Genomic DNA, 24442 nt, shown 5'->3' on the forward strand with positions numbered 1-24442 from the left:
CTGGCATGGTGGCAGCTGTTTGCACCAATGGCAAGCAGTCTCCTTCAGCCAATAGGAGGCAGCCCTTGGGCCTCCCCCTCGCCTCCTGGAGGCCGGCTGAGGGGTAGATTCTCGCGAGGCTTCGTGGGGCTCTAGGTCACATGGGCCTCCCTGGGCCTATCAGCGCGGCGAAGCGTGGAGCCGCCGAGGCTCCCGCCAAATACGAGCGGGAGAAGCTGGCGCGCCCCGGTCCTTGCGGCCGCCGGGAGCCGGGGGAGGAGCCAGGGCCGCGCTCCGGGGCTGGGACATGGCAGGTACGGGCCGGCCGGGCTCCGAGTCCGCCTGGCTGAGGGGGAGCGGGGCTGGCGCGGGGGGAGCCGAGCGGGGCTGAGGGGATAGGGCCGCCCGCCCCCCGCTGGAGGGGGAGCAGGGCCCCCGTGCTCCCGTCCCCTCTGCCCGCAGGCTGCTGCGGGGCCGCCTCAGGGAAGGAGGCGGCGCCCATCGGTCCCCGGAGGTGGCCTCCAGCTGCCCTCCCCGGGCCGGGGGCCGGGTACGGAGCCGCCTGGCCTGATAGGAGCCTAGGCTTCTGTGTCTCCAGCCTGCCGTGCCCCTGCTAAGCGGGCGGGGGGCGATCCCCCCACACACAAAGCGCCCGGAGATCCTGGGTGGAAGGGGCATGATGCGCCCACTGTGGCGGGTCAGTGCGTCGCCTTGCCCCAGAGGATTTGTAACATGACAGATGGGTGCCGGGGACGCGAGGGTGGCTTGGTTAAAATCTCGGCTAGAAAACGGAAGCCGGGGTGTTCATCTGATGGCAAAACTTGGCGACAGCCTTGATGGAGTATGGCCCTTCCACCCTCCCCACTGGCCCCTCTGCTGGAGTCGTGCTGCTCCAGAGGCCACCTGCACCATCTTGCTCGCTTTTCCCCCCAGTCTTGGGCAGAGGTTGAATTTCCAGTTGTTGAAGGGTTGGCAGGGTCTGGCTCTCTAAAACCTGTGCTCTTCAATATTCATCCTTTTCATTCTGGTCTGGTTGCTCTTCTCCACTTGTGATTAGAACAAGGAGCTCTTATTCCTCTGTCTAGCAGAAAATTCTTCTGTCTAATGATGTACCAAGGATAGCGTTATGAATGACAGTCTAATATTTCTTGAATCTGTAAGAATTGTGTAGCTAAACATAAATGTTTTGTTTTATGTGTGTGTTTTCTACTTACAGCCATGGAGTGCAGAGACAAACCAGTTATTCCCACAAGGAAACTAGTACAAGGTAACTTTCTGGAAGAGGGTTGGAGACTTGTTCATGACCCAATTTACTTTCTAAAATATTCTGCATCAAATGTTGCCTAGACCTGCTAAACCTGTCATGTTCAGTATATGTAATAATTTATCCTTATTGGCTCATAACCGGTTTTCTTGTACCTTTAAGAATCCATTAACTCTCTAATATGTTTAGTTTTGCCCCTGCTGATTTATATGACTTTACTAATGGAATGAAATCTTACTATTTCAGCACGGTTGCCTTTCAAGCGTTTGAACCCTGTACCAAAGGAGAAATGTGACACAGGCTTGGGAATCAAGAAAGTAAAGAGCTCACAAGATGTCCTTGGTCAAAGTAAAGATTCCAATTTAGATACGTCACCTGCATCCTTGGACAATATGGAGAATGACTGCCAGTTGGATTCTGAAATGCAGTTCACTCCCAAACTTGTTAATGGAAAGGGTCCGTTAGATAACTTTGTACAGAAAAACATGAAAAATAATATGAGAGAATCTGTACTCATATTTGACTTGACAGAAGACTCTAACCCCTCACTAAGTGATGGCATAGACGGCAGTAAATTAAATTCAGAAGCATCTTCATCTGTAGAGACAACTAATGGTATGATAAACACAAGCCAATCTAGTCCATTAAAGCCTGTTCAGAATGCCCAAGTGGATGTTTCAATGGATGCCAGTCTACCCTATAAAGCTACTGCAAATAAAGATGAAGACTTAATAGATGTAACCAAATCCTGTTCTGAATTATCAAATACACAACATAATAATCTAGAGAATAAGAGGGCCAATCAAAGTGAACTCAAGGGTGTTATATTTGAGGGGAAGATGCCTGTGGTAGTTCTGGAGGATATTATGACTGCAAGATCTCCCCAAGTTGCGTCTTTGGAAGGAAATATGACCTCAGAAAGTGAGACAATTGAATCTTCTCTTGAAGGAGACTCTGTACTTACTAATTCCTCATTTAGTTCCCCGTCTTCCACGAGCTCACCAGAGGCACAGCCTGCCCCAGAGAACAGGAGTGATACTAGTCCTTTAGCTGCTTCAATAGCTCTCCAGAAGGTTGGTTTCTGTTTTTAAATGTTAGTTTCATTTGCATGTAGCTAGCATGGTCTCCCACCACAAAAACTATCCTAGGATTTTTGAATCACTTTGGTCTGCCATTTCAAGTGGTTAAAGGTCATGGAAAGAGTTTCTGAAAAGTATTGTAAATCGATAACTTTTGCAAAAAGCTCATCACTCTTATGGTGAGCAAGATTCTCAAATGTTCAATTATCACCTCCTTGACTTTTACTTTTAAGGTAAAGAGCTGGATTCTTAGCTATTTCTAAAGTGACTAGTTACACTGGTTGAGCACATTATTTTATCTTAAGTTGTATGTGACAATGTTGTTGCAGATATATTTTCATAACTTGGTCATGAGCACATGACCTGTGACTTATACACCTAGGTATAATATGTGGATAAACAGCACTGACCAAAGATAATTCTGTTTTTGTGGGACATTTTAAAATCTTGACCTTTTATGAAGATGTTGAAACTGCAAATCTGCCTATATAAACAAGATTGAGTTTTAGGTTGTGGAGGTGGCTTTTCAACTGTGCAAAATATTGCTTTTTTTTTTTTTTTTTTTTTTTTTTTTAAGTAATTTATGTAAAATTTCTTGAGGGATAGAAAATAATGCTCAAACAGTGAGCCTTATTTCAGAACAATATAGCTACAAATCCTTGCGCTGTGTGGGAGTAGGAAGAGAGGGCAACTCAAACGACTTTTATGCATCTCTTAAAACTGATGTGCAAATCTTGTGCTGTCAACCATCTTGTTAAAGTATATGTCATCTGATCAGGTGCAGTTATCTGTTGCTTGACTTTTCCTAAAGCATTAGTACAAAACTCTTTGAGGCACATGATGCTGTTGGTCAGTCAGTAGCAAGAATAGAATATAATAATACATACACGTCTGCTGCACTAATTCTAAGGTTCACTGGTAGCTTTGTATGTGTTAATGTTATGCTGCTGTTGAATTTGTTTCAACTAAGGCTTCTGTTCTAGTGATTGTTAGAACCTTTTACAGCACCATGATTTTTGGCACTGCACCGAAAGGGAAGCTTGGGTTTTTGAAACAGCAATCTGTGTGAATAGTGCTGAAACAATTAATCAAATGGCTTGAGCAGGGTTGAGAAGTGAATAGACTTTTCTGGATCTACCCACTGAGATGTAAAGTGGGAGTTTCTCTTGCATGAAACACAAAGGCCTGATGCTTAATGTTGTTGAACTAGAGCAGGCTTTGTAATTGTGCTTTGGACACTGCAATCTCCTTCAGTGCAAAAGTGGAGTGGACTGTCTTGTCTGCATCCTTGTTTAGTTCTAGCTACCTCATTATTAGAAAAACAATTGCAAAATTAAGAGGTTCAGGACGAGGGTGGGGGTTTTGCTCCGAGGAAGGCTAGAGCAAAATGTGTAGCTTGGCCAAGTGATTGTGAGAGTAGGGGGATGGACACACTTATGCAACTGAAAGACGTAAACACTGAGAATGGAGGAGAATTATTAGGGTGATACAAAGGAGTATAATTAGGAGTAATAGGCTATGAACCCTTGAATTCTATCCTAATATCAGAAACTTACTGATCAGTTATACTGTGGAATAGCTTCCCGAGGGAAGTAGTGGAAGCTCAGTCAGTGGGGAAATCATAAGTGGAGTGGAAAAACACTAAAGTGTACTGCAGAGCACTACTGTGCGTTGGCTGGGGTTTGGCCTTCATATTGTTATGTCTCTTCCATTTCTGATACCTGTGTTACATCAATGGCTTATGTTTTTAGCAAGAAAAGAACATTATGGCTTGCCAGAATTAAATTTTTTTTTTTTTTTAATAATTTTGGTGGATAATATTGGTTTGGTTTTAAACATTTTTTTAAAATTTTTTATCAATTTAAATGTCCACAGCTGTGGGAAATTATGGGGGATCTGACAATAGTTATTTAATGACAGTAGAGGTTAAGGTTAGTTAAAAACTTTTAACCATCAAAACACAAATCGGCAACATCGTGTGTCAAAATATACAGTGTAAATATCCTTAAATTATACTGTCAGAGGTAATCAATAGGTGGGCCATGGGCCAGATCCAGACTACCAGATGTTTTAGAATGAACCTCAAAATCTTATTATTTACTTCTTATTATTTTAGTTACCCTGGAGTCTGAACCATGACTATACTTTAACCAAGAAAGTTGGACCTTGACGAAAAATAGATTACCCCATCTCTAAGTTCTTAAGCTGTATTTCTTTCTTTGCCTAACTGTACATTTTAATTATAAATGGAAATATTTTGTATACAGTGAAATTGACAGCACTAAAAATCTAATCCTTCCAAGCCTAGTTACAATTTATGATCTTGATCCCTGAATTGATACTATGCTACTATCTAGTAGTACACATTTGTCTGTTACCATACTTATGACAAGCTTGAAGTACTTCCTGTATAGCATTATAGGATAAATGTGCTTGGCTTTTGGCATAAAACAGTGCTAAACCACTGTTTTTCAACTAAAGTTCCACTTGGAAATCCTGCTACAAAACTATGCCAGTGTAATGAAATAAAAGATTTTGGGAGAGGCGGTAATCTACATTCCACATCACTTCAAAATAAGGTAAAATGTCATATCCTTGGTGTTTGAATTTAATGGCACGTTTGCCAAAAAAAAAAAAATGGAAAAAACCAGCATGTGCTAGAGTGTCTGTCTTTTGTGTCCTGGTACTGGCTTCTTTCCAAAGTTAAAATAAATAAAAAATAATGTAAATATGTTTTTATTGAACCAAAGGACTTTGTGGCAAGGACTGCATCCTTTCTTATTCAAGGCTGCGTGCATGATATTGCGTGGTTATACTGCATAAGCATACATTTTTGAGAGTAGAAAACTGGGTATTGAATGATCTCTTCAGATGAGTGTAAGATTGTTGTATTACCTGATCTGTACTGAGAAGCCTAGAAAAGGAAAGACTAGAGGGATTTAGCAAAGCTAACTAAACTACATTAAATTCTACAGGTGAATTTAATAGTCCATTTAATCATCACGTGACTTGAATTCTTTAGTATTCCATAGCTGCCTATCTAGAAATGTATACACATGTCTAAAACAAGCATAATGTACTGTTGTTTGGTGGAAGGGGAAGAGCAAGGGCGGCCTTTCTTTTGACAACTACTTACCTCATGGTTGTTGTTGACATTCCTTTTATTTGGGTAATGAGACTCCAGCATTATGGCACAAATCTGTGACATGCTGCGGCAAAATATTTGCAGTCAGTAGGATTTAACTTTACTACTGCCTTGGCTCCCCTGGTTATATTTTAGTGACGGACTCCTGCTCTTGTATATGTACAAAAATGCAAACATACTTTGGTTTTCTAAATATACCATGGTGAAGAGTACATTAGAGAAGAATATACTAATGCTAAAGTATGCAGCATCGTAGTATAGCATAAGAATTTATTGCAAACTGAAGTTTATAAATACATGCTGTGTAAATCAGTCAGATTAGACAGGAATAAAGAGAGCTGTAACCTGCTTCCTAATCTGTAGGAATATTACTTTACCAAACATGTTGTAGGATGTCTAAAATGATAGCAAGTTTTGGTTGAGTTTTTCTGGGTAAAGCTATTGAGGTACTGAAAGAATGATATGGACACTATGAATCTATAAATATCTGTATCTTCTAATTTCAGGTGTCTCAGAAATTCCTTAAACGCCCTGCAGAGAAGAAGCTGAGATTGCAAAGAGTAAGGCATTTTCACTGACATAGAAAGTTTACCTGCTGTGCTTTTGCATTGAATAGTAAGCAAGGCCTTTTGCGTTTCCTTTTGGTCCACTGTAACACCTCTCTTCCTTCTTCTCCTCCTCCAGTTCGTCTAACTGAGGAATGTGGAATCTTTATGCATGCAGTTAAAAGTTCTTGGTTTGTCCAGAAGTTGCTTAATGCATGCGTAGTAGCTTTGCTTATTTTGTGTGTGTCCATCAGATAGGCTTCTTTGATATGAAGTAAAAAAAACCCCAAAACATAGGTATGTTTCTCACTGATGTCAGAAATGCTGAGAAGGATTCTTTATCTTCTCAAACATTTTTAACTGACTATATAGATACCTTCTTGCCATGCATTTTGCCAGAAAGGTTGGAAATCTTGAACCTTCGCTCTAGGGCTGCCTCCTTCAACTTTCTTCCTCTTTTCTGGACAGCTACAAATATGGTGCCTGATTTCTTGATGGAAACTGGACAAGTGGGCTGCTGTCATTGTAACTTGCTGGATGAGCTGCTAGGTGCTGCTCCAGACAGCATTTGTGAGCTGCATCCTATAACCAGTAGAAAGCTGCTGGTCAGCCGATCCCTTGCACTGTTTTGGTACTATCATGTAATGTCACTGCCTTGCATCCATACTGCTCTTTCCTGTAATGTGCTAGTAGTAATTTAAAAAAAAAAAAAAAAAAAAGCCTCTCACTAAACAGAATTTTATGCATAAACTGCAACAAAAGTTTATTTTGCATGATAAAACGACTAGACTGGCATTTTGCCAGAAACTACTAATTCAAGCAGCATTTATAAGTACCTACCATGTTTTTTCAGTAACTCGGTTAGACAATTTAATTATTGACTGACATGTTTCATAAAAGCTACATTAATGTAGTTTGGGGTAGACTTAAAAATTTGTTTTTTTAAATGCAAAATACTTTGTGCCAACAATCTGTTGTTCTCTCCTATTCCATATATATGTATTCCTACTTTCAGACATTTGAGTGGGCTAATTGGAAGCCTCTTCAGTGCACTGCTCCTGCTATTATATATAAATAGATTTGCTGTTAGCTACCAAGCCACATCAGCCAATAAATCTTTGACTGCCAGAAAGATTCAATCCCCTGAAGTTGTTACTAACAAGTTCTTTATAAGAATTGCTGCTTATAGACAGTTTTGTATCGATTTGTCAGACTTCTGTTGCGGATATCTGTGCAGCCGAGCTTTGCTTGGGAAATACAGGCATATGCTGGAATCCTGAAATATGAACTCAGTAGACAGAAGCTAGAGACTGACCGCCTGGGGCATTTGGATGTCTGAGTACAGACTTCCTTAGCTCCCAGGTATGTGGTGCTCTCAAAACGGGGGCTATCTTGGGATCTATCACTGTATTGAGCGTAGCACAACCTCCTAAAATATTTCAGTAGATGCTGCAACTGAGAAAAATAGCTCAGGATTGCCTCAGGATATTATAATGTAAGTATGTATAGTAAGTATAATGTAGCATCGTTTGTGTTTGCCTTCCCTACTCCTCCCTTAATACCACTTAAATTATTTTTAGCAACCCAAGGTGTCAGATTATCTGAAATGAACTGATGCACCAATAAACTTGCTTTTAGAGTTGTATAGGAAATAAAAGCTGCGTAATGCAAATGGTGGTTGTCATCATGCTTTTAGGGAGTAAAGTGGGTCTCCTTCAGAAACTCTGTCTGGATGTGAAAGTGATTTCTAATTGGGTTTTCACATTAAAAATCCCTAACAGTAGGTAGCCATAAATGAAAATAAGAACATGAAAATGCAGTACATAGTAGGGCATGTATTTCCCCAAATATCTTTAAAACTACCATAATCTAATCTAGAAAACAGTCTTTCTCCTGTATGCTTAAATTTCCATAATCAAATATTTATTCTCAGACTTAATTATTAAAACATCCTTCAGTATACAGAACATGATTGAAACACTGTACACCTGACAGGCCATTTGAGGAGGGGGGGGGAGCCAAACGCGTTCATCAACAGGTGTTTGAGGACCAGCATCACAGAATGGCTTAGCTAGTGCAGGCAACTAACAGTTCATACATCCTCTAACCTTCTCTTCCTCCTCCCTGATAACCTGAAACAAAACCAGGCCACAGATTAACCATGCAATACAAGAACGTACATCAGTAATGCAGCAACACAAACAGTTGTGCTACACTCTCTCCCATTACCTATTCTTTTGATACATAACTGCATAACGTGCATGACAAGGATATTTATTGAACTGTTTGGCAACTAGGATCAAGAACGTGCAGATAAGCTGCAGAAGTTGCAAGCAGAAAAGGAGGAAAAAGGGAGGCTGAAAGAGGAGGCAAAAGCCGCAAAAGAGCGAGCCAAGGAAGAGGCAAAGAAGAAGAAAGAGGAAGAGAAAGAACTGAAAGAGAAGGAAAGGAGAGAGAGAAAGGAAAAAGATGAAAAGGAAAAGGCTGAGAAGTTACGAGTGAAGGAGGAAAAACGCAAAGAGAGACAGGAAGCTTTAGAGTAAGTGATTTGTTTCTGTAACTTTTAGAAATAAGCTAAGCCAATATAAGCATTTGTGTACCAGTATAACTGTGTCCACATTAGGGGGTTGCGTTGATTTAACGGTTTCTATAAATAGTTAAAACTGGTACTAAAACTCTGTGGACCTGCCCTTAGTCTTGAGAATTTTCTACTTAAATGCAGATGGTAAACTGAGCTCGTAGTTTGAAATGTCAGAAAAGAGGTTTTGCATTCCACTTGAGGATTTTCCTCTTCATCTCATGACTGGAGGCTTTAACTTGCTGTGGAACTTCTCTAGGCACTGTGGCCCTCTCTTGCATAAAAATAATTAAAATTTTTTTTAGTGTTTTTGTGTTATAACCTCAAATCTTCCTTCTGGGTGTTGGAGGGAGTTGAAAATGGATAACTAATAATGTAGACATGGTTGACCATATAAACATCCCACTGCAGAAGACATTAATAGGCTTTTATTCCACATTCTTGCTGGTTTTGATTAAATGAATGGACTAACCTTTTTTGTTCCATGTGTATGGGTCTTGGTCCATGACTGGGGCTCCTAGTCTCTACCACGATACAAATAATAAATACTGTCACCTTAATGACTTAAATTACCTTTGTATTTTAAAGGGCAAAACTTGAAGAGAAAAGGAAGAAGGAGGAGGAGAAACGGTTAAAAGAGGAGGAAAAGGTAAAATTTTCTTGCTTTATTTTGGGGTCTTGCTTGTCCCTCTGACACTTTCTATCTATCTAGGCTCTTGTACTGGAATTGGAGTCTTCTAGTGTTCTTGATTGCCCTGACACTCACATTACCCCTTGCTAGATCATCCAGAATTTGGCGTCTAATATCTCCTTCTATCCCCCTCTTTGAATCTCCACTGGCTCTCCCTTTCCCCATTGCATCAAATTTAAACTTCTTGTGTTCTTATTCGAGGTGCTATGTATTCAACATAGTCTTGCTGCACTACTCCACCAGTGATGCCTTGATGCCTCTTGATCCATTCCTCCCATGAGTGCTTGTGCCTTTATTCATGCTCGTCCATCTCCACCTTCTTCTTCCCAAAATGCATAAAAGCTTTCTCTGTTCTGGTCTGTCAAACTGCTACCCTGTCCTTAAATCCTTGCTGAACCTGCCTGTTTTGATAATTCCCACAAATGCTGCAGTGTGGAGTTTGACCTTCTTGTTCATGCCTGTGAAGGATTACCTGGGCCAGTATGGAAACGATTCTCGCCTTTCAGAACTCTGGGCTAGGAATGGGGAACAGTGGCAAATGGAAATCCTTCCAAAAGTGTTTGGGGAACAACTCAAGTATTTTCTCAGAAAGGATATTGTGATGAGTTTTTGACAGAGCTTCCATCAAAATCTGTCATAACCCATCCTTTGAGCAGGATAATGGTATAAGCCCTCCACCAAAGCACCATTCTTCCCACTCAAATTTTGATACGGGCACTCAAAAGTGATGAATTTTAAAGCAGGAGAAAACAGAGCTGGAGCAACCTTTTATCAGCTATCCTCCTTAGCCTGCCCTGTTGAATTCAGTTATAGGATTCCAGCACAGGACAAGGCAGTAGTAGTTCATTTGTTACTGATCACTGTTGGTGTCCAAATTTGTACTAAGTGTTTCACAGAAAGCAGCAAAATATTTTGTTAATGTTTCATTGTATTACAGGAGCTGAGAAAAGACCAAACCCCTCACTCCATACCTCATGTTGGACTTTAAGAACGCCCAGTCTTTAGTGAGCTAAAGAGTAACCCCTCTTAATGTTCATTTAACAAGTTCATAACAAGTATTTCAACCTTCTAATTCCAGCGCATTAATGCACAGAAGGCAGAAATCACCAGGTTCTTTCAGAAACCAAAGACTCCACAAGCCCCCAAGGTGGGTTATTGCTAGTCATCTGCTTTATTGACTGTCTTCTGAACCAACAATTGTTTCATTAATGACGTGTATCCACACCTTTTATTTCTTTTCAACTGAACAAACTTGATGGCTAATGCTTCTAGTTTGTTTTAAAAAGTGATGGCTGTTAAAGTACTGAAAACTTTGTGGCTGATGCTGTAAGGGACAGAATTGTAATCTCTTATGGTAGAGATCATACTTCCTGCCAGTGATACTGAAAATCCATGACACTCGATTAATTGCTATTCCAGGAGTGATTACAAGACTTTAATTGCCCTCAAGGGGATCTGCTGAACTCACAAATAGGAAGCATGTAATCCTAGCATCTCTTGAAATAGCAGGATTTTAGATTTAACTCAAATGGGCTGGTGCTGCTGTTTTTCAGATGCTAATGAATTCAGACTTTAACATTCCTAAACACATTTTTAATTTCAGACCCTTGCTGGCTCCTGTGGGAAATTTGCTCCCTTTGAAATTAAAGAGAATATGGTCCTAGCCCCACTCTGTCGTGTTGCCTTTGATCAGGACCTCTCAGATCAGTTAGATCAGCTCCTACAAGCACAGAATAGTGACGTTTCTTTCTTGGAAGAACTCAAGTGCCACAAGCCACATCAGTCTGGAGCTACCATTGTCTGTTACCGCAGTGCTGACGTGGTCAACAGGTTAGTCTGGAGTTTGGAGTTGCTGTTCATTTTGGTCTGCACCAATAGCAGTGATCACAAAAAAAAATGGGGTTTTCCTTTTAAAATAGTCCTGTATGAGATTCGTCCCCACAGGAAGCAATGTATTGTGATGCAGACTTCCTTGATTCCATACCCTAGCTCACAAATATTCTCTGCAGGGAGTCTTGCACCTCAACAGCGTCCAATGCAGAAAGGGAGCAGTCTGTTTGCTTCATCTAAATAACATGGCTTTAAAAAAGAAGCTGTCAGACAATTAAAACAAAGCTGCTATTACACAGGTTGGTGTTAGTTATTTAGGGAGGAACCTGGCCTAGATAGAAGCTTTGTCCTTGCAAGCAGATGGTGGTGCTGTGTAGTTAGTTTTAACACTCTAGAATTGTTTGAGACTGGTGAACTGAAGAGGGTCTCTAGGCTTTTTAGTGATGTCCAAAGGTTCTATCTGAGCAGCAGTGGAGTATGATAACCACTGAAGACTGTGTTTCTTTCAACAGTGATGTGGTGATAGTGGATACCTGCCAAAAAGGCAGTGTTCCTGAAAGGAAGAAATTTGGCAGAATGAAACTCCTACAGTTTTCTGAGAATCACCGTCCTGCGTACTGGGGCACATGGAATAAGAAAACTACCGTCATTCATCCCAGGAATCCCTGGTCAAAGGACAATGTAAGCGTTTCATAATAAGTATGGCATTACCCATGCCTTACTGATTGTTTTCTTTCAATTCTGAAAGCAGACCTTGTGTTCAAATGCCCATACATTCTCTTGCATTCAGAAACTAGTTATCATTTATTCCCTGTTGCTGTTTAAATTGTTGCATGAACTCTTGCATTGCTCTCTGAAGTCACTGACTGAAGGGTGATGTGGACATTTCTCATTACAGAAACTGCTGGACTATGAGGTAGATAGTGATGAAGAGTGGGAAGAGGAAGAACCAGGAGAGTCTCTCTCCCACAGTGAAGGGGTGAGGATTTCCTATGTTAGCCAGCCTTAACATTATGGAGATGATTCAAAAGAAACAGCTGTCTTAGTGGACTAAGGGGTTTGTTGCCCTTAGTTTCTTCAAACCAGATAGATGATGATCTTTTCGGAGATTGTTCTTGTCTGGATTCTTGCTGCTTTTTGAAACTCTTGCTAGGTCCCTTTATAAAGTGCACTTTCCAATGAAGTAAACTTTTCTCTCCAGGATGATGAGGAGGAGGGAGGAGAAGATGAAGATGATGATGATGGCTTTTTTGTACCCCATGGGTACCTATCTGAGGATGAAGGGGTGACAGAAGTAAGTGAATTGAGTGACTGTGGGACTCAATTTCCTTGTTTCCCAAATGTACTGTGTAACAAGTTGCATACCTTTCAGGAGGGTGTTGCTGTGTTGGCTCTGAAACTTCTAAAGACTTGGGCACTGTTCTCATTGATGCAAAGTGCATGCTTTGCTACTTGGTAGAGGAAGTGCAGCATGTTCGGAGTGAGAGTGGTCTGCTTATCTATTTAACAAATGAAATGTATGCTTTAATACTTCAGCTTTACAAGCACACTCTACAGTCAGGATATCAATTTCTTTGCACTTCCAGATGGGTATATGCTGCAGTGTTTTGATCCAGGTAGGAGAGAACGTTTGACTGAGGCAATTTTGTTCACATACAACCTGTTACAAACAGGAATGTATTAGAATTTAATATGTTGTGTGGCTCTATGAAAATCCAAGAAAGCTGTTCTATGGTGAGTGGAGTAGAGCAATGTTCCTCAACCTTTTAAGTAGCAAGTACCCCCTAACTTCTGAGAATTTTAAGTACCCCAACACTCAATTTTCCACAGGATTTTATATTTACAGACTAATATGAGCCATATGTTGGAAGAAGGGCTGAGTATGTAAGGCCGTGACATGACAGATGTTAGATCTAGGTGGTAACCCTACCCACACTTTACACCAGGGGTGCGCAACTTAAGTATGTACCTGGGCTAGAGGTGATGTTGGCCAAAGCTAGCAGGCTTTGAGTGGCATGCCAATGCTGGGGAATATAAAGCGCCACGCCAAATTTTTTGCCATAGATTTGAGGAGGAAGGGGTGAGAGAGAGACAGGGAAGGAGGGCGAGAGAGAGGCAGGAAAAGAGGGTAACTGGTGAAATCTGGGGCTGTCATAGTTGTCAATTTCACTGTTCAGCTAGAGCAGTGAAATTGACACGTTTTCTGGGCTTTGAGCCAGGGAGGAGGGGCTACCACCTGGGCAAGTTGCAGGTGGCTGCCGCCTGGCTGCCATCCTGGGAGGTGGGGGACTGCCACCCAGTCCGAGCTGGGACAGAAGAGGCTTTCACGCCAGCTGGGACCCAGGGATGTGGGCAGATGGCTGCTGCCTGTCTTCAAGCCAGGGCACTGGAGGCTGGCCCTCGGCTCGGAGCCAGGGCACGGGTGGCTGCCACCCAGCTGCAAATCCAGCTCATGAGATGCAGGAGGCTGCAACCAGCCTCCCACCTGGGAACTGGGACCAGGCGGGAAGCAGGGGGCCACTGCCCGCCTCCCCCAGAAGCCGGCGGCTGCTGCCTGCCTCCCACCTGGGAGCTGTGACTGGTCAGGAGGCGGGCTGCTGCCGCCTGGCTTCCCCATAAGTTGGCAACTGCCGCCCACCTCCCCTTCACTCTGTTTTTCCCCTGGTACCACCTGCCTGTGTCTCTCATACCCCCAGGGGTATGCATACCACAGGTTGAGAAACTATGGAGAAGAGGAAGATTGAGCTAGTGGAAGTAACTACCAGTAGCACATTATGATGACTTCTCCCACTTGGGTAATAGCACACTGGCATAGTGAGTGGTAATTAGAGGAGCATTTGAAATACATGAAACGTAGTGAAAGACCGTGCTGGTTTTAAACTTGTGCCCAGGATGATCAGATGTGTTAGAAATTCCACTTAGACCCAAAGGATGACAAACTTCGCTGTATGGGCAACTTAAAACAGAATGTGAGGATGTCATCTCCCAGTGAAAACCCTAATCTAGGAATATTTTCTAGCCAAAAGAGGAAATAAGCAGCTAATAATGGCCACGTTAGTACTTTAACCTGCTGGTCTCAGGGGAAAAAGAGTGGAACATACTGGGAAAGTTTCTACAGCAGGGTTGACCCTACACTTGGAAGCTTCACTTCCAAACAGTTAGTTATAAAGAGGTACTTACTCATCAAGAATGGGCTTAATTCCAATTCTTGAGAGTAAGGATGAAAGACTTCAGGACTTCCCATCTAGTGTTTGAAATAGCTGACTCAGTTTATATAGAACACTTTTAGAAGAGTTGCAATTTTGAAAACTTCATGTTGAGGCAGTGTTGCCCAGTGGATAGGATACCAGACTGGGACTCAGGAGACAAATGTTCTATTCCCATGTCTGCTACTCGCCTGCTGGGTAACTTTTGATTGTCATATTGCCTCCCTGTGCCTCAGTTCTCCATCTGTAAATGGGGATATTTACCATCTATGAGATTTATGAATGACAAGCTCTGTAACAGCTAGATATTTAGCGGATCACCACCTGTACATCACAGAGACTGATAGCAAGGGGTTTTCTGACACACTTTTACTGTAAAGCTTTGACAATACCATTTTTCAGAAACTGTGTCCTCTAGTTTCTGATAGCTCTCTTTCCCAAAGTATTCCTTGAAACATTTCTGTACCTTGTACGTCTGATATCCCATACTTTTGATTTCTCATAGCTCTGAGAACACATTTTTTCTGGAATTAGTGTGTCAGAGGCTTTTCTTGACTTTCAGGAGCATGATCCAGAGAATCAAAAAGTTCGTCAGAAGCTGAAAGCAAAGGAATGGGATGAACTGATAGCCAAGGGGAAGAGGTTCCATGTTCTTCAAGCTGTGAAGATTGGCTGCATTTGGGAAACAGAAGAAAGCAACAGCAGTGCAAATGCAGACCTAAAGGTGCTTCAGCAGTTTGCAGTTTGCATCCTGGATTCATCTATTGCAGAGGAAGAACAGATGCAGAAAATTAGCAATAAAAGGACAAAAGACCAGCAAAGTAAGACTGGGAAGGGCCAAATAGTTGTGCTTGCTTCTATGTAGCACTAAATCAGATGCCTTCTTTGAGGAAACCTCTCATGCATCTAGTCTGTTTAAAACTCCGAATAATGAATAGTGTTAAATGACTGATGTGAAATCAGAAATGTTTGCAGGTGAATGTGGTGGAAACTTTTCCATGCTGGGTAATTATAGCCATGTTCCATGTGAAAGCTGTTGCTTGCTTTAAATGCTGGAGCCTTTTGCTGTGAAAAAGACTAGGAAATACGGCCTTGTCTACACTCGACTTTAACATAGTAACATGATTACTGTGAAGGCTCACATCCACACTACCCTCTTTGGGTCGGTGGAGAGCATCTTACCAGGAGCACTTCCACCATCCTCAGAGAGGTAGTTGGGGAGCTAAGAGACTGGGCTCTCAACTCCTGTGCTTCCAGTGGGCTGCCCCTACCTACTCGCCGTTCCCTGCTGGGAACCAGGGGAAGCTGCCAGGGGCTTCTTGCCCCTGGGGATTGGGTCCAGCTGACCCAGCTTCTGCCCTGCCCCCCCTCAACCTCCTCCCCTGCCTGCTGTCTGGCTTCTGGTGGGGAATGGGCAGCTTCCCCTCCCTGCCAGGAGCTGGGGTCCAGCCATCGCGCATCTCCCCTCCTGGCTTGCAAAACTCGGTTGACAAAGTTCTTTAGTGTAGACTAGCCCTAAAACAATTTTGTGTTCAATTACATCCCTATATACTATTCAGGGGAGTGGGGATTCAGTTCACTGACTCTTTTATAGATGTTGATTAAAACTAAACAGGCAGAACTAGTTAACAGAAGGGTGCTAATGCCATGTAAATAGAGGGAAGGGCTAGATCAGGGGATGAAGTTGGACTCCTGGCTTCTATTCCCAATTGATGCTGATTTATTTGAATTTAACAATACTTTTCCTCTCTGTAAAATGGTGTGTATAATAGTGGGAATGCACTGCTTGCATTCCAAAACGCCTTTAATCCAAGTGCTCTCGCCTTGTATTTTGAGTAACCACAACTCCTGAGTGTGGTTTTTAGGGTAACAACTGCTTAGTTAGTATCCGTGTGTCAATGGCTTTATTCTGAGATCTAGGCATGTAACAGCTTGCCTTCAAAAACATACATGCAATTGTCTTTTCTTTTCTTCCCCCCCTTCTCTCCAGTCCTGGGACAACTGCTTCCACTGCTCCATGGAAACGTACATGGAAGTAAAGTGATCATCCATGAATTCCAGGAGGGTTGCCGCCAAGGCTTATTCAATGAAACAGCCCCAGATAGTAGTGATACTAGTCCTACGAGTCCCAACGCTTCCTGCCCACACACTCCTGTCAGTGAGGACTATGCTATCCCTTCCAAAGCCAGACTAAAGCGAATTATTTCAGAGAACTCTGTGTATGAGAAGAGACCTGAATATAGGATGTGCTGGTATGTCCACTCAGAGGTGCTGAAGAGCTTTGATCAAGAGCACCTTCCTGTTCCTTGTCAGTGGAACTACATCACGCCAATCCCTTATGCAGCCAAGGAGGACAATAGCAGTGTACCAGGAATGTCAGTGATACAAACCACCCCAGTTTCAGCCAAGAGGAAGCCAACAGGGAGCATGTCTATCACCAAGTTCATGAAAAAACCTAGGGATGCACAACAGGTGAGTTCCTTTAAGAACATTCTATCTTTACATACTGAGAAGGGGATGAGAACTATCAACATTGAATATTGATGCTCTAACTTGGCAAGCATGGTATCCTCTCCCAATAGATAGCAAAATGTTGGTTTTGCAGAGGGGAATGTTGGCATGAACTTCAGTGCAACGAAACCTCTTGTGGTGTGAGGGTGGAGGAGAAGGGAAGTTGAACCATTAGTTTGAATAGGGAGGATGCTGTTCTGGCATTCTAGTTTTCAAGTTGAATACAAAGTCTGATTAAAATATGAGCAGTCGTCTTTCTGTCCCTCCATTTCCCCCTATTTGGGTAATGATCACCTCCAAACCATGAATGTTTTCTGAACACCCAGCTAATCCTGCTCATACTGCAGTGCTCCTCCTACATGCATGCAAAACAATGTGAATATCATGGTCCGATATCTGCTTTGCTGCCTAGTCTTGACTCTCTACTCCCACCTCTTGCGCTCTCAGTTGCTTGTATGTATTGAACATAAGCTGTAAGTATCTGTGAATTAAATCCTTAACTGTTGCTTGTAAAGCTTCGTAGCACTATAGATGGGGAAAATATAGACACCACGGTAACGATCAAGATGTCCTAGTAAGCATAGACGGTCCTAGAGTACATAATGAAACACGAGGCAAAACTGAGTGTTTATCATGTGCTCTAGTTTTAGGACTGGTGGTTGCCTTCTGCTCTCCCTCTGCTTCTCAGTGAAATTGCAGATTTTATTAAGAATTTCAGCTGTTGTGTTGCTCTTAAATTTCACCTTCAAGATCCATGAGTCATAAACATGCCTATCCCAACACGTGGTGTACCTCATCTAGTGCAGTAAATGCCCCAATAGCAAATGTGGGTGAAACTGAACAATCACTATGCCCTCGAATAAACTCTACCTGGAAAATAAGACAAACACCATATCACCCGTGGGTGAACATTTTTCAAAAACAATCACTCTGATATCTGTCCTTATTCTCAAAGGAAACCTGCACAACACCTTTAAAAGACGAGTCTGGGAACTTAAATTCATAACTGTACTAGATACTAAAAATTTCATGGACTGAAAAGACACTGGATTTATGGTTTATTACAACAATCTATAACCCCCCCCTCTTCCCTTCCTCCCTATAACTGCAGGGGCGTTAACGGGTCATTTCACATTGAGTGGTCCCTTGAAATATGCATTTAACTACTCACACTTACCAGTCTGTTCATCTTGTATTTAGCTTTAACACTTGGAATAAGTTTCCCAGACCTGAAAAAAAGCTCTGTGTAAGCTTCTCTCTCTCCGACAGAAGTTGGTCCCGTAAAGGAGAGTTTCTCACCCACCTTGTCTCACTCATATCCTGGGACCAACAGGACTACAAAAATACTGCATACTTTTATTGAAGTTATTTCTATTTGTAAATCGAGTTAAAAGCTAGAAGAGAGTGTTCATTAAAGCTACAATCAGCACTTTAACTTCACTGTATTTTAATTAGCTTCCGGAGTGTGTCTGCTGAGTCTGGGGCAATAATGGGGGGATTAGAGGACTTTTCCAGCTCAGTGCTGCCAAGAGCTTGCCTACTAATGCGAAGAATGGAACAAAGGTAGAACGTAAGGGATTTGCTCAGCAGACTGCATGCATTTCTTGCCCCCTTTACCTGCAGGCTTGAAGGAGCTTCAGTCACAGATTCTCCCCCCTCTGCTGCTTATTTCCAACTTACTCTTACCATATTTGGCCTTTTTTCTCTTCCTCCTACATTTGAAGCTGCTCTGAGCAACGACCGTTCTGCATGGAGGCTTGCACTGAAGCTGTTCTGCCCCAAGAGTTCCATCTGGTTATTAATCGGCCTACACGCTGAGTAAGGGCAGAACCTAAAACATCTGTTTTGGTATTCACTCAAGCAGTTAACCCTGGGCCATGATTCTCCTGGAAGAGGACAGGTGAAACTGAGGGCACTGCTAAACAGCATTATTATACAGCCACTTTAAATCCATGGATGCTGCTAAGGGCAACGTCTTAAACTAGAACTTCATGCTGAAGGTGCAGTGCGGTTTGGATCATGGTGCTGAAAGCTTTGAGCAAGATTATTTGCATTGGTGCCTTCAAGTCAACTTGTTGCTATGTGTCTTACTGTTCCTCCCCTCAAATAGGGTGGGGACTTGTGGGAAAATCTAAATTAAATTGTTGGGTCCGTGCAGCCAGGTCTCAGTGAGAATACATTTCAATAAGCTGTTTTCGTTTCCTTCTTCTTACCCAGTCTTCCTTCTGCTATCAGGATATTCTATTGTGCTTTCTGGAGCACTGTCTTCCAAATACTGAGAGCCCTGTGCAGATACAAAATTGGTATCCGCATCCAATCCACAAACGTGGTCCATGGATATCCACAGTAGGGATGTAAATATTGGTTACAAAAGGTAATCGTTTAAACGATTAAAATTATATTGGTTAACTGTTTTTAACCACTATAATTTTTGTTCTCCACACATCCCTGCCCCCTCCCCTCAGCCCCTGGGTAGTGCCCCCAGCCCAACTCTGTGGGGGTCCCCTGTTTTGGACCCATGGTCCATGGTGTTCCACAGCACCTGCACCAGAACCTCAGCTTCCCTGGGAAGCAGCAGTGTGGCTGCCACCGGAGAGCCCGCGCCACCAGTTAACCGATAAGTTTTAGTCTTCACAATAAGTTAACCATTTATCCATTAAGTATTTTACATCCCTTAATCCACCTCTGCAGATGTGAATATCCTCAGATTTGCAGGGCTCTACCAATACTGGGGTTCTTAAATTGAAGAGCAAAAGAAAGTCACTACTACAACTGTTGAGAGAACCAGAGCACACGTGAACAAACTGAACCTTGATTAAATGCATGGTTTTAAATTAAAACATGAAGGATATTACCAAACATCTTAAAACTAAAATATGCCTTACCTTAAAACAGTTAATCTGATTTGGGGGGAGCTGGGAGTCTAGGTTTTTCTCTCTCATTCCAGGAAAAATAATAAAAGCAATTCTCTGAAATACAACATCCCTTAATTCTTTTAATTCTACTGTTGCGCAGCCTTTGGTGACTGCTGCTTTTGAGCCACTGTTCCCACTACTGTTCTTTAGAAAGGGGGGAAAATAGTTCTTTTAAACAGTGAAAAAAATCTATACCATATCTGAAGGGGAAATTTTGGTAGGAAAATAATTTTTCCAAGCATGATTTCCTTGAAAGCAAAGAAACTTTTAAAACGTTTAATTTTTAAAAACTGAAACTTCCCTTTCAGAACAAAGCTAGAGATCATGTTTCAGCTCATGTAAACAATCAGTTTGTACCTTACACAAAAAGCAATTATTAATATCCCATATGTTTTAGCAAGCCGTCTTCTGGTACAGCAACTTGTGCAGCAGGAAATCGGACACTAATATATAGATGCTGACTTTTGACAAGGGGCCAAGTCTTTGTATGAAGTCAGATCAGTTCATCCCTGGGGAACGCCTGTGCCTAACGTTGTTCAGGATATCCTGAAAGCTCATTACTATAAGAAATGCTCTCACTGTAGAAGGGCTTGAATTCCTCTCTGTGCTGCCTAATCCACTGGAGAGTTTGTCCTGATCATTTTGCATATTAAACAAAGTCATTGACAAACTTCGGTGTTACTACCTCTGGTGCAGCTTTCTGATTTGTTTAAAGGCTGAAGCTGTGGAAATGGATGGGTTCCAGGCTGACACTGAAGAAGAGGAAGATGACTGCATGATTGTGGACATACATCCAGGGAAAGGTGAGAAATGACTTCTGATAGATAGTTCTTGACAGATCTGCTCATAGGAGCCATGCAGTGAAACACTGCTTAAATGGCAAAATCAGCCACTGCTTCAGTGGCTCACAGCAGAATATGAACAGGACATACAGCTAACACCATTGCCCTTTTTCCGACCATTATTTCCACCTGGGCTAGTTTATGCTGCATAACACCTACCATTGATCCCGTATCTGTGTTTGTCCTGCTGTCACCCTCCCAATCCACATTTGCTCTTCACTCCCAGATGCCAAGTTGTTCTTCTAACCTTGGCTCAATATTTTGCTGCCTGCTGTTCTATGACTCTTTCCTACACTCTTAATGGGTACCAGTCCAGCAGACCCTATGAGTGCTCAATTTAGTCTCCTCCTCTAGCTACTCCTCGCATTCCAGAGAGACGGTGGGTGACCTAATATCTTACCTTGGCGAAAGAGAGAAGCTTTCGAGCTACATGCAGCTGCTCTCTGAAGAAGAGCTTTGTGTAGCTAGAAAGCTGATCTCTTTCATCAATAGAATTTGGTTCAATAAAAGATATTACTTCACCCACTTTCTTTGTAATATCCTGAAATCAACACGGCTACAACCCTGCAAATCTCCCGTTCATCAGTTCTAAGATGAACCCCCTCTTTCCTACCCTGCTTAGTGATTTGGTCACTCATCTGGATTATAATCAGACTCTGCATGCCTGGAGGAAAAGGTGACCCCCCCCTTGCCGAAAAAGAAAAAGCGGGAGATGGGGGAGGCAAGAAAAGTCTAGAAACCCACTCTACACTCAAGCAAATTGTTTGAGAGTTGCTTTTGACTCCTAGGCTAATTATCACTGATTTATACTGATCGCTAAAACATTGTTCTCCCCTCCTTTGAGAGACGTATTCTTCAACAGACAAAATGAAGTCCTGACACTGGTCCTGGCAACACACCACTTGCAGAAGGTGCTGTGAATGCCTAGCCTCCTGCATGTTCAGAAGTGCCAGCTGTTAACCTTTGAGAGACATTCTTGTGTTATGTATCCTGTTTCAGTAGGAGCCTTATCCACCTGGTTTTGTAAAGCGTTACAGACGCACCTGTGTGGTAGTTCTCATGAAAATGGGGCTAGATAATAAGCAGGGCCTAGGCTTAGCAAATAAGGAATCCAAACCTTGCCACAGAATCCTGCTCTAGAAAGTAGTCATTTACATCTTTTTCTAGAGCTGCTTGTGAAGAGGACCTTAAGATTGAGTTAATGCAGTTCTCTCTGAATCTCTTTGCAGTCTGAAACAGTAACAGGTGTGGAACTGCTTCTTTCCTTGCACTGAAGCTTTAACTGAAACCTGAAGCTAATTTCATTAATTTCATTGCTGGTCACTTTAGTACAAAACAGCACTACGGCTGTCAGCCTTCAGTTCCCCCAATAACTGGTGCAGCGGAGCTCTTTGTAGAAGTTGCCTGGTGCGGATATGGGGTGCACAATGTTCCTTGAGCCTACATTCTATAGACAGGGAGGGTATAAAATGCCTCACCCTTCTGAGCCATCTCTGTTCTCTCTGCCAGCTGGAACTGTCATGGAACCATCCTCTCTTTTTTCTGTTGCTTAATAGGCAATATTTTTAAACGTTCGATATCTTAAGCTAAAGTTATGTTTTAATTGTTTGAAATGCACAGCAAGAATCTTTACAGTCACAAAAAAGCAGAGCAACTTAAAGGCTCTGACCTCTTGTGCTGAGAAATAACCTGAACAGAAAATGAGCCTTTTCATCCAAGAACTGTCTACACCCACATTTGCACTAGTTTGACAAAATGGCTGATTTTTAAAAAGGTAATTAAACCAGTATAAAAAGCTTTGGATGACCATTTTACATGTAAACAAAATTTATTTTCTTTGTTTAAATCCTTAGTTGAGACACTGTCAAATCAGTCCAAAATCAGCCACTCTTAAACTGAAAAATGTGTCCACATGGGCTCGTACCAGTAATGCATACTTTGTGAGACGACCACCCTGAAGACCTGGAGAGTAATGCTAACTACACATTTTAATGAGGAGATGTATTGTAGCTGCTTAGTTACATGGTCTTGGTTGTGAAAGTGTAATACCTGTTTTTCTACTTCAGATTTGACATCTGCAATTACTGAAACTGCTTCAGAATCAGATGGTGCAATGGAGATTGTCCCCATGCAGAAGGTTATTGCAGTTGGCCCATCCAACACAGTTTGATACTTAATACCTACTAACCCCTGTGTATGTATGTAGAATTTTTAGGATTTTTTAAAACTTGTGTATCTTTCTACAAGATACTTGAAAATATTCCATATTTCTTGTAAAGAGAAGACAGCACTTTGGGCTGAAGCCGAACAGATAAAAGCTTGAACATTTTGGCTTTAGTTTTTAGCTATTAATATTGCATATTAATCTGTCTTTAATAAAGCATTATTGAAATGGAGATTTTGTATGAAAGGTATCTAACTTGTGCTCTCTAAGCAAAGTTAGCTGTGTGATCTTGAGAATGTAAGCTTACTACAATGCCCATGGGCAAGCCTTCTGTTCATAATTCTGTATAGCATGGCTTTTGGGGCATAAATGGTGACGTACAATTATATTTGAATTTATGCTACTCAGAGCTTATCTTGTTTCTGGTCTTACTTTTTATAGGGACACTATCAGGGATGAATGATTAGGCTTGGCAGAATTTGATATCATTTGATAGCAATGTTTATTTTTAAGCTTATCACTTGAGCAAAATTGTGGGTTAAGCATTTTTAATATTTATCCATTTAAATTTAGAAATTATGGGGGAACAGAATTATTTAATGAGACTGACTTTGAAGTTGCAGTTTTATCATGGTTAAAACATTGTCAACACGTCAATCTACAGAGTAAATATCCTTAAATCAAACTCAAGTTCTCAAGCAGCATTTTTCTTTGCCTATCTATACATTTTGATAATCAAAGGAAATATTTTATTGGGTTTGTGTGTCTAATGAAATTGTTTATTGGTGATCAAATCCTTCCAAGCCTATACATAATCAGTGATATATGCACCTTGGCATATACAATTTTAGTGGGAGTTGAGTGCAGACTTGATGACTGAACTTGGTCTGTCCCTTTAAAAGCTAAGGAACTCTCCTGGCAAATAGCTTATCTAAAATGTGCAGGCACCATGCATCTCCTGATCTGATTGCAATTTGAAATAGTGCTATAGTACCCTGACTGAAGATAGGTGGGTAAGTTTCCCTTTTGACAATTGCTAAAGCATAGGAGGGATAATCTGACTCTGCCCCCAGTTTTTTCTTGATTTCTGCCTGACTGCACACACTTGTTGACATGTTTCAAGGATAAGACAGGTTTCAGAGATTATGGCTAAAAGGGCGCATTAGATCCTCCTAGTCTGAGCTCCTCCAAAACAGACTATGGAATTTCATCCAGTAATTCCTGCACTGATTCCTAATAATGCCTAGTTGAACTACAGCAGCTGTCTATAAAAAGACATGGGAGTAATGGAAAATGTTAAATGTGATCTTTGGATTGGTCTGATTTCAACTTCCAGTACTGGGCTCTTGTTCTGCCTCGGGCTGCTAGATAACCAGTACTAGAAAGGGCTGATCTTAAACCTGTGTACATATTTACATACAAATTAAGATGCCTCTTTCCTCAGGAACCAAATCTTAGTGAAAGGCATGGTCTAGTATTCAGATAATCTTGTGGTAGTCTTCTGATTGGACATGCAGTTAAACTGCCCCTTTCCTAGAAGTGGGACTGTGGAGATAGCTGAAGGCAACTGGCTATACCCCTGTAAGGGCTTTAGTTACATTTTAAATATTTAGACTTCTAGCAACTCTCTCAGGCTCACTGCAGTCTTCCTTCCTTCCTTCAGCTCAAGGGCCAGTGCCATCTGTCTACTTAA

The 24442-nt window shown here is 41.9% G+C and overlaps 1 protein-coding gene across 3 annotated transcripts; it reads left to right on the forward strand.

Moving 5' to 3' along the window:
• Positions 1-150: 150 nt before the first annotated feature.
• On the forward strand, positions 151-24151 carry CHAF1A (chromatin assembly factor 1 subunit A). 3 transcript variants are annotated; one of them, XM_067558286.1, is made up of 15 exons: positions 152-293; positions 1196-1246; positions 1490-2316; positions 5974-6027; positions 8310-8551; positions 9179-9239; positions 10360-10428; positions 10885-11111; positions 11624-11792; positions 12010-12090; positions 12313-12405; positions 14880-15138; positions 16308-16789; positions 20459-20546; positions 21448-21946. In XM_067558286.1, the coding sequence occupies exons 1-15, from the start codon at positions 287-289 to the stop codon at positions 21462-21464; spliced, it is 2727 nt and encodes a 908-aa protein (XP_067414387.1). In that variant the 5' UTR covers positions 152-286; the 3' UTR covers positions 21465-21946. The 3 variants fall into 3 exon arrangements, with proteins under 3 accessions (XP_067414393.1, XP_067414387.1, XP_067414401.1); XM_067558300.1 differs by lacking the exon at positions 21448-21946 and adding an exon at positions 22652-24151 and having other exon boundaries at positions 231-293; XM_067558292.1 differs by lacking the exons at positions 20459-20546; positions 21448-21946 and adding an exon at positions 18029-18224 and having other exon boundaries at positions 151-293.
• Positions 24152-24442: the final 291 nt, after the last annotated feature.

This window comes from Emydura macquarii, unplaced genomic scaffold (genome assembly GCF_026122565.2).
Source record: "Emydura macquarii macquarii isolate MOO-44397 ecotype Brisbane River unplaced genomic scaffold, CSIRO-AGI_Emac_v2 contig_306, whole genome shotgun sequence".
Classification (NCBI taxonomy): domain Eukaryota; kingdom Metazoa; phylum Chordata; order Testudines; family Chelidae; genus Emydura; species Emydura macquarii.

What these genes read in the sequence shown, in the direction of transcription:
- CHAF1A (XM_067558300.1), top strand. An exon ending in CACAAGGAAACTAGTACAAG is followed by an intron (nt 1,247 to 1,489) that starts GTAACTTTCTGG and finishes TTACTATTTCAG; the next exon opens with CACGGTTGCCTTTCAAGCGT. An exon ending in GGTTAAAAGAGGAGGAAAAG is followed by an intron (nt 9,240 to 10,359) that starts GTAAAATTTTCT and finishes TTCTAATTCCAG; the next exon opens with CGCATTAATGCACAGAAGGC.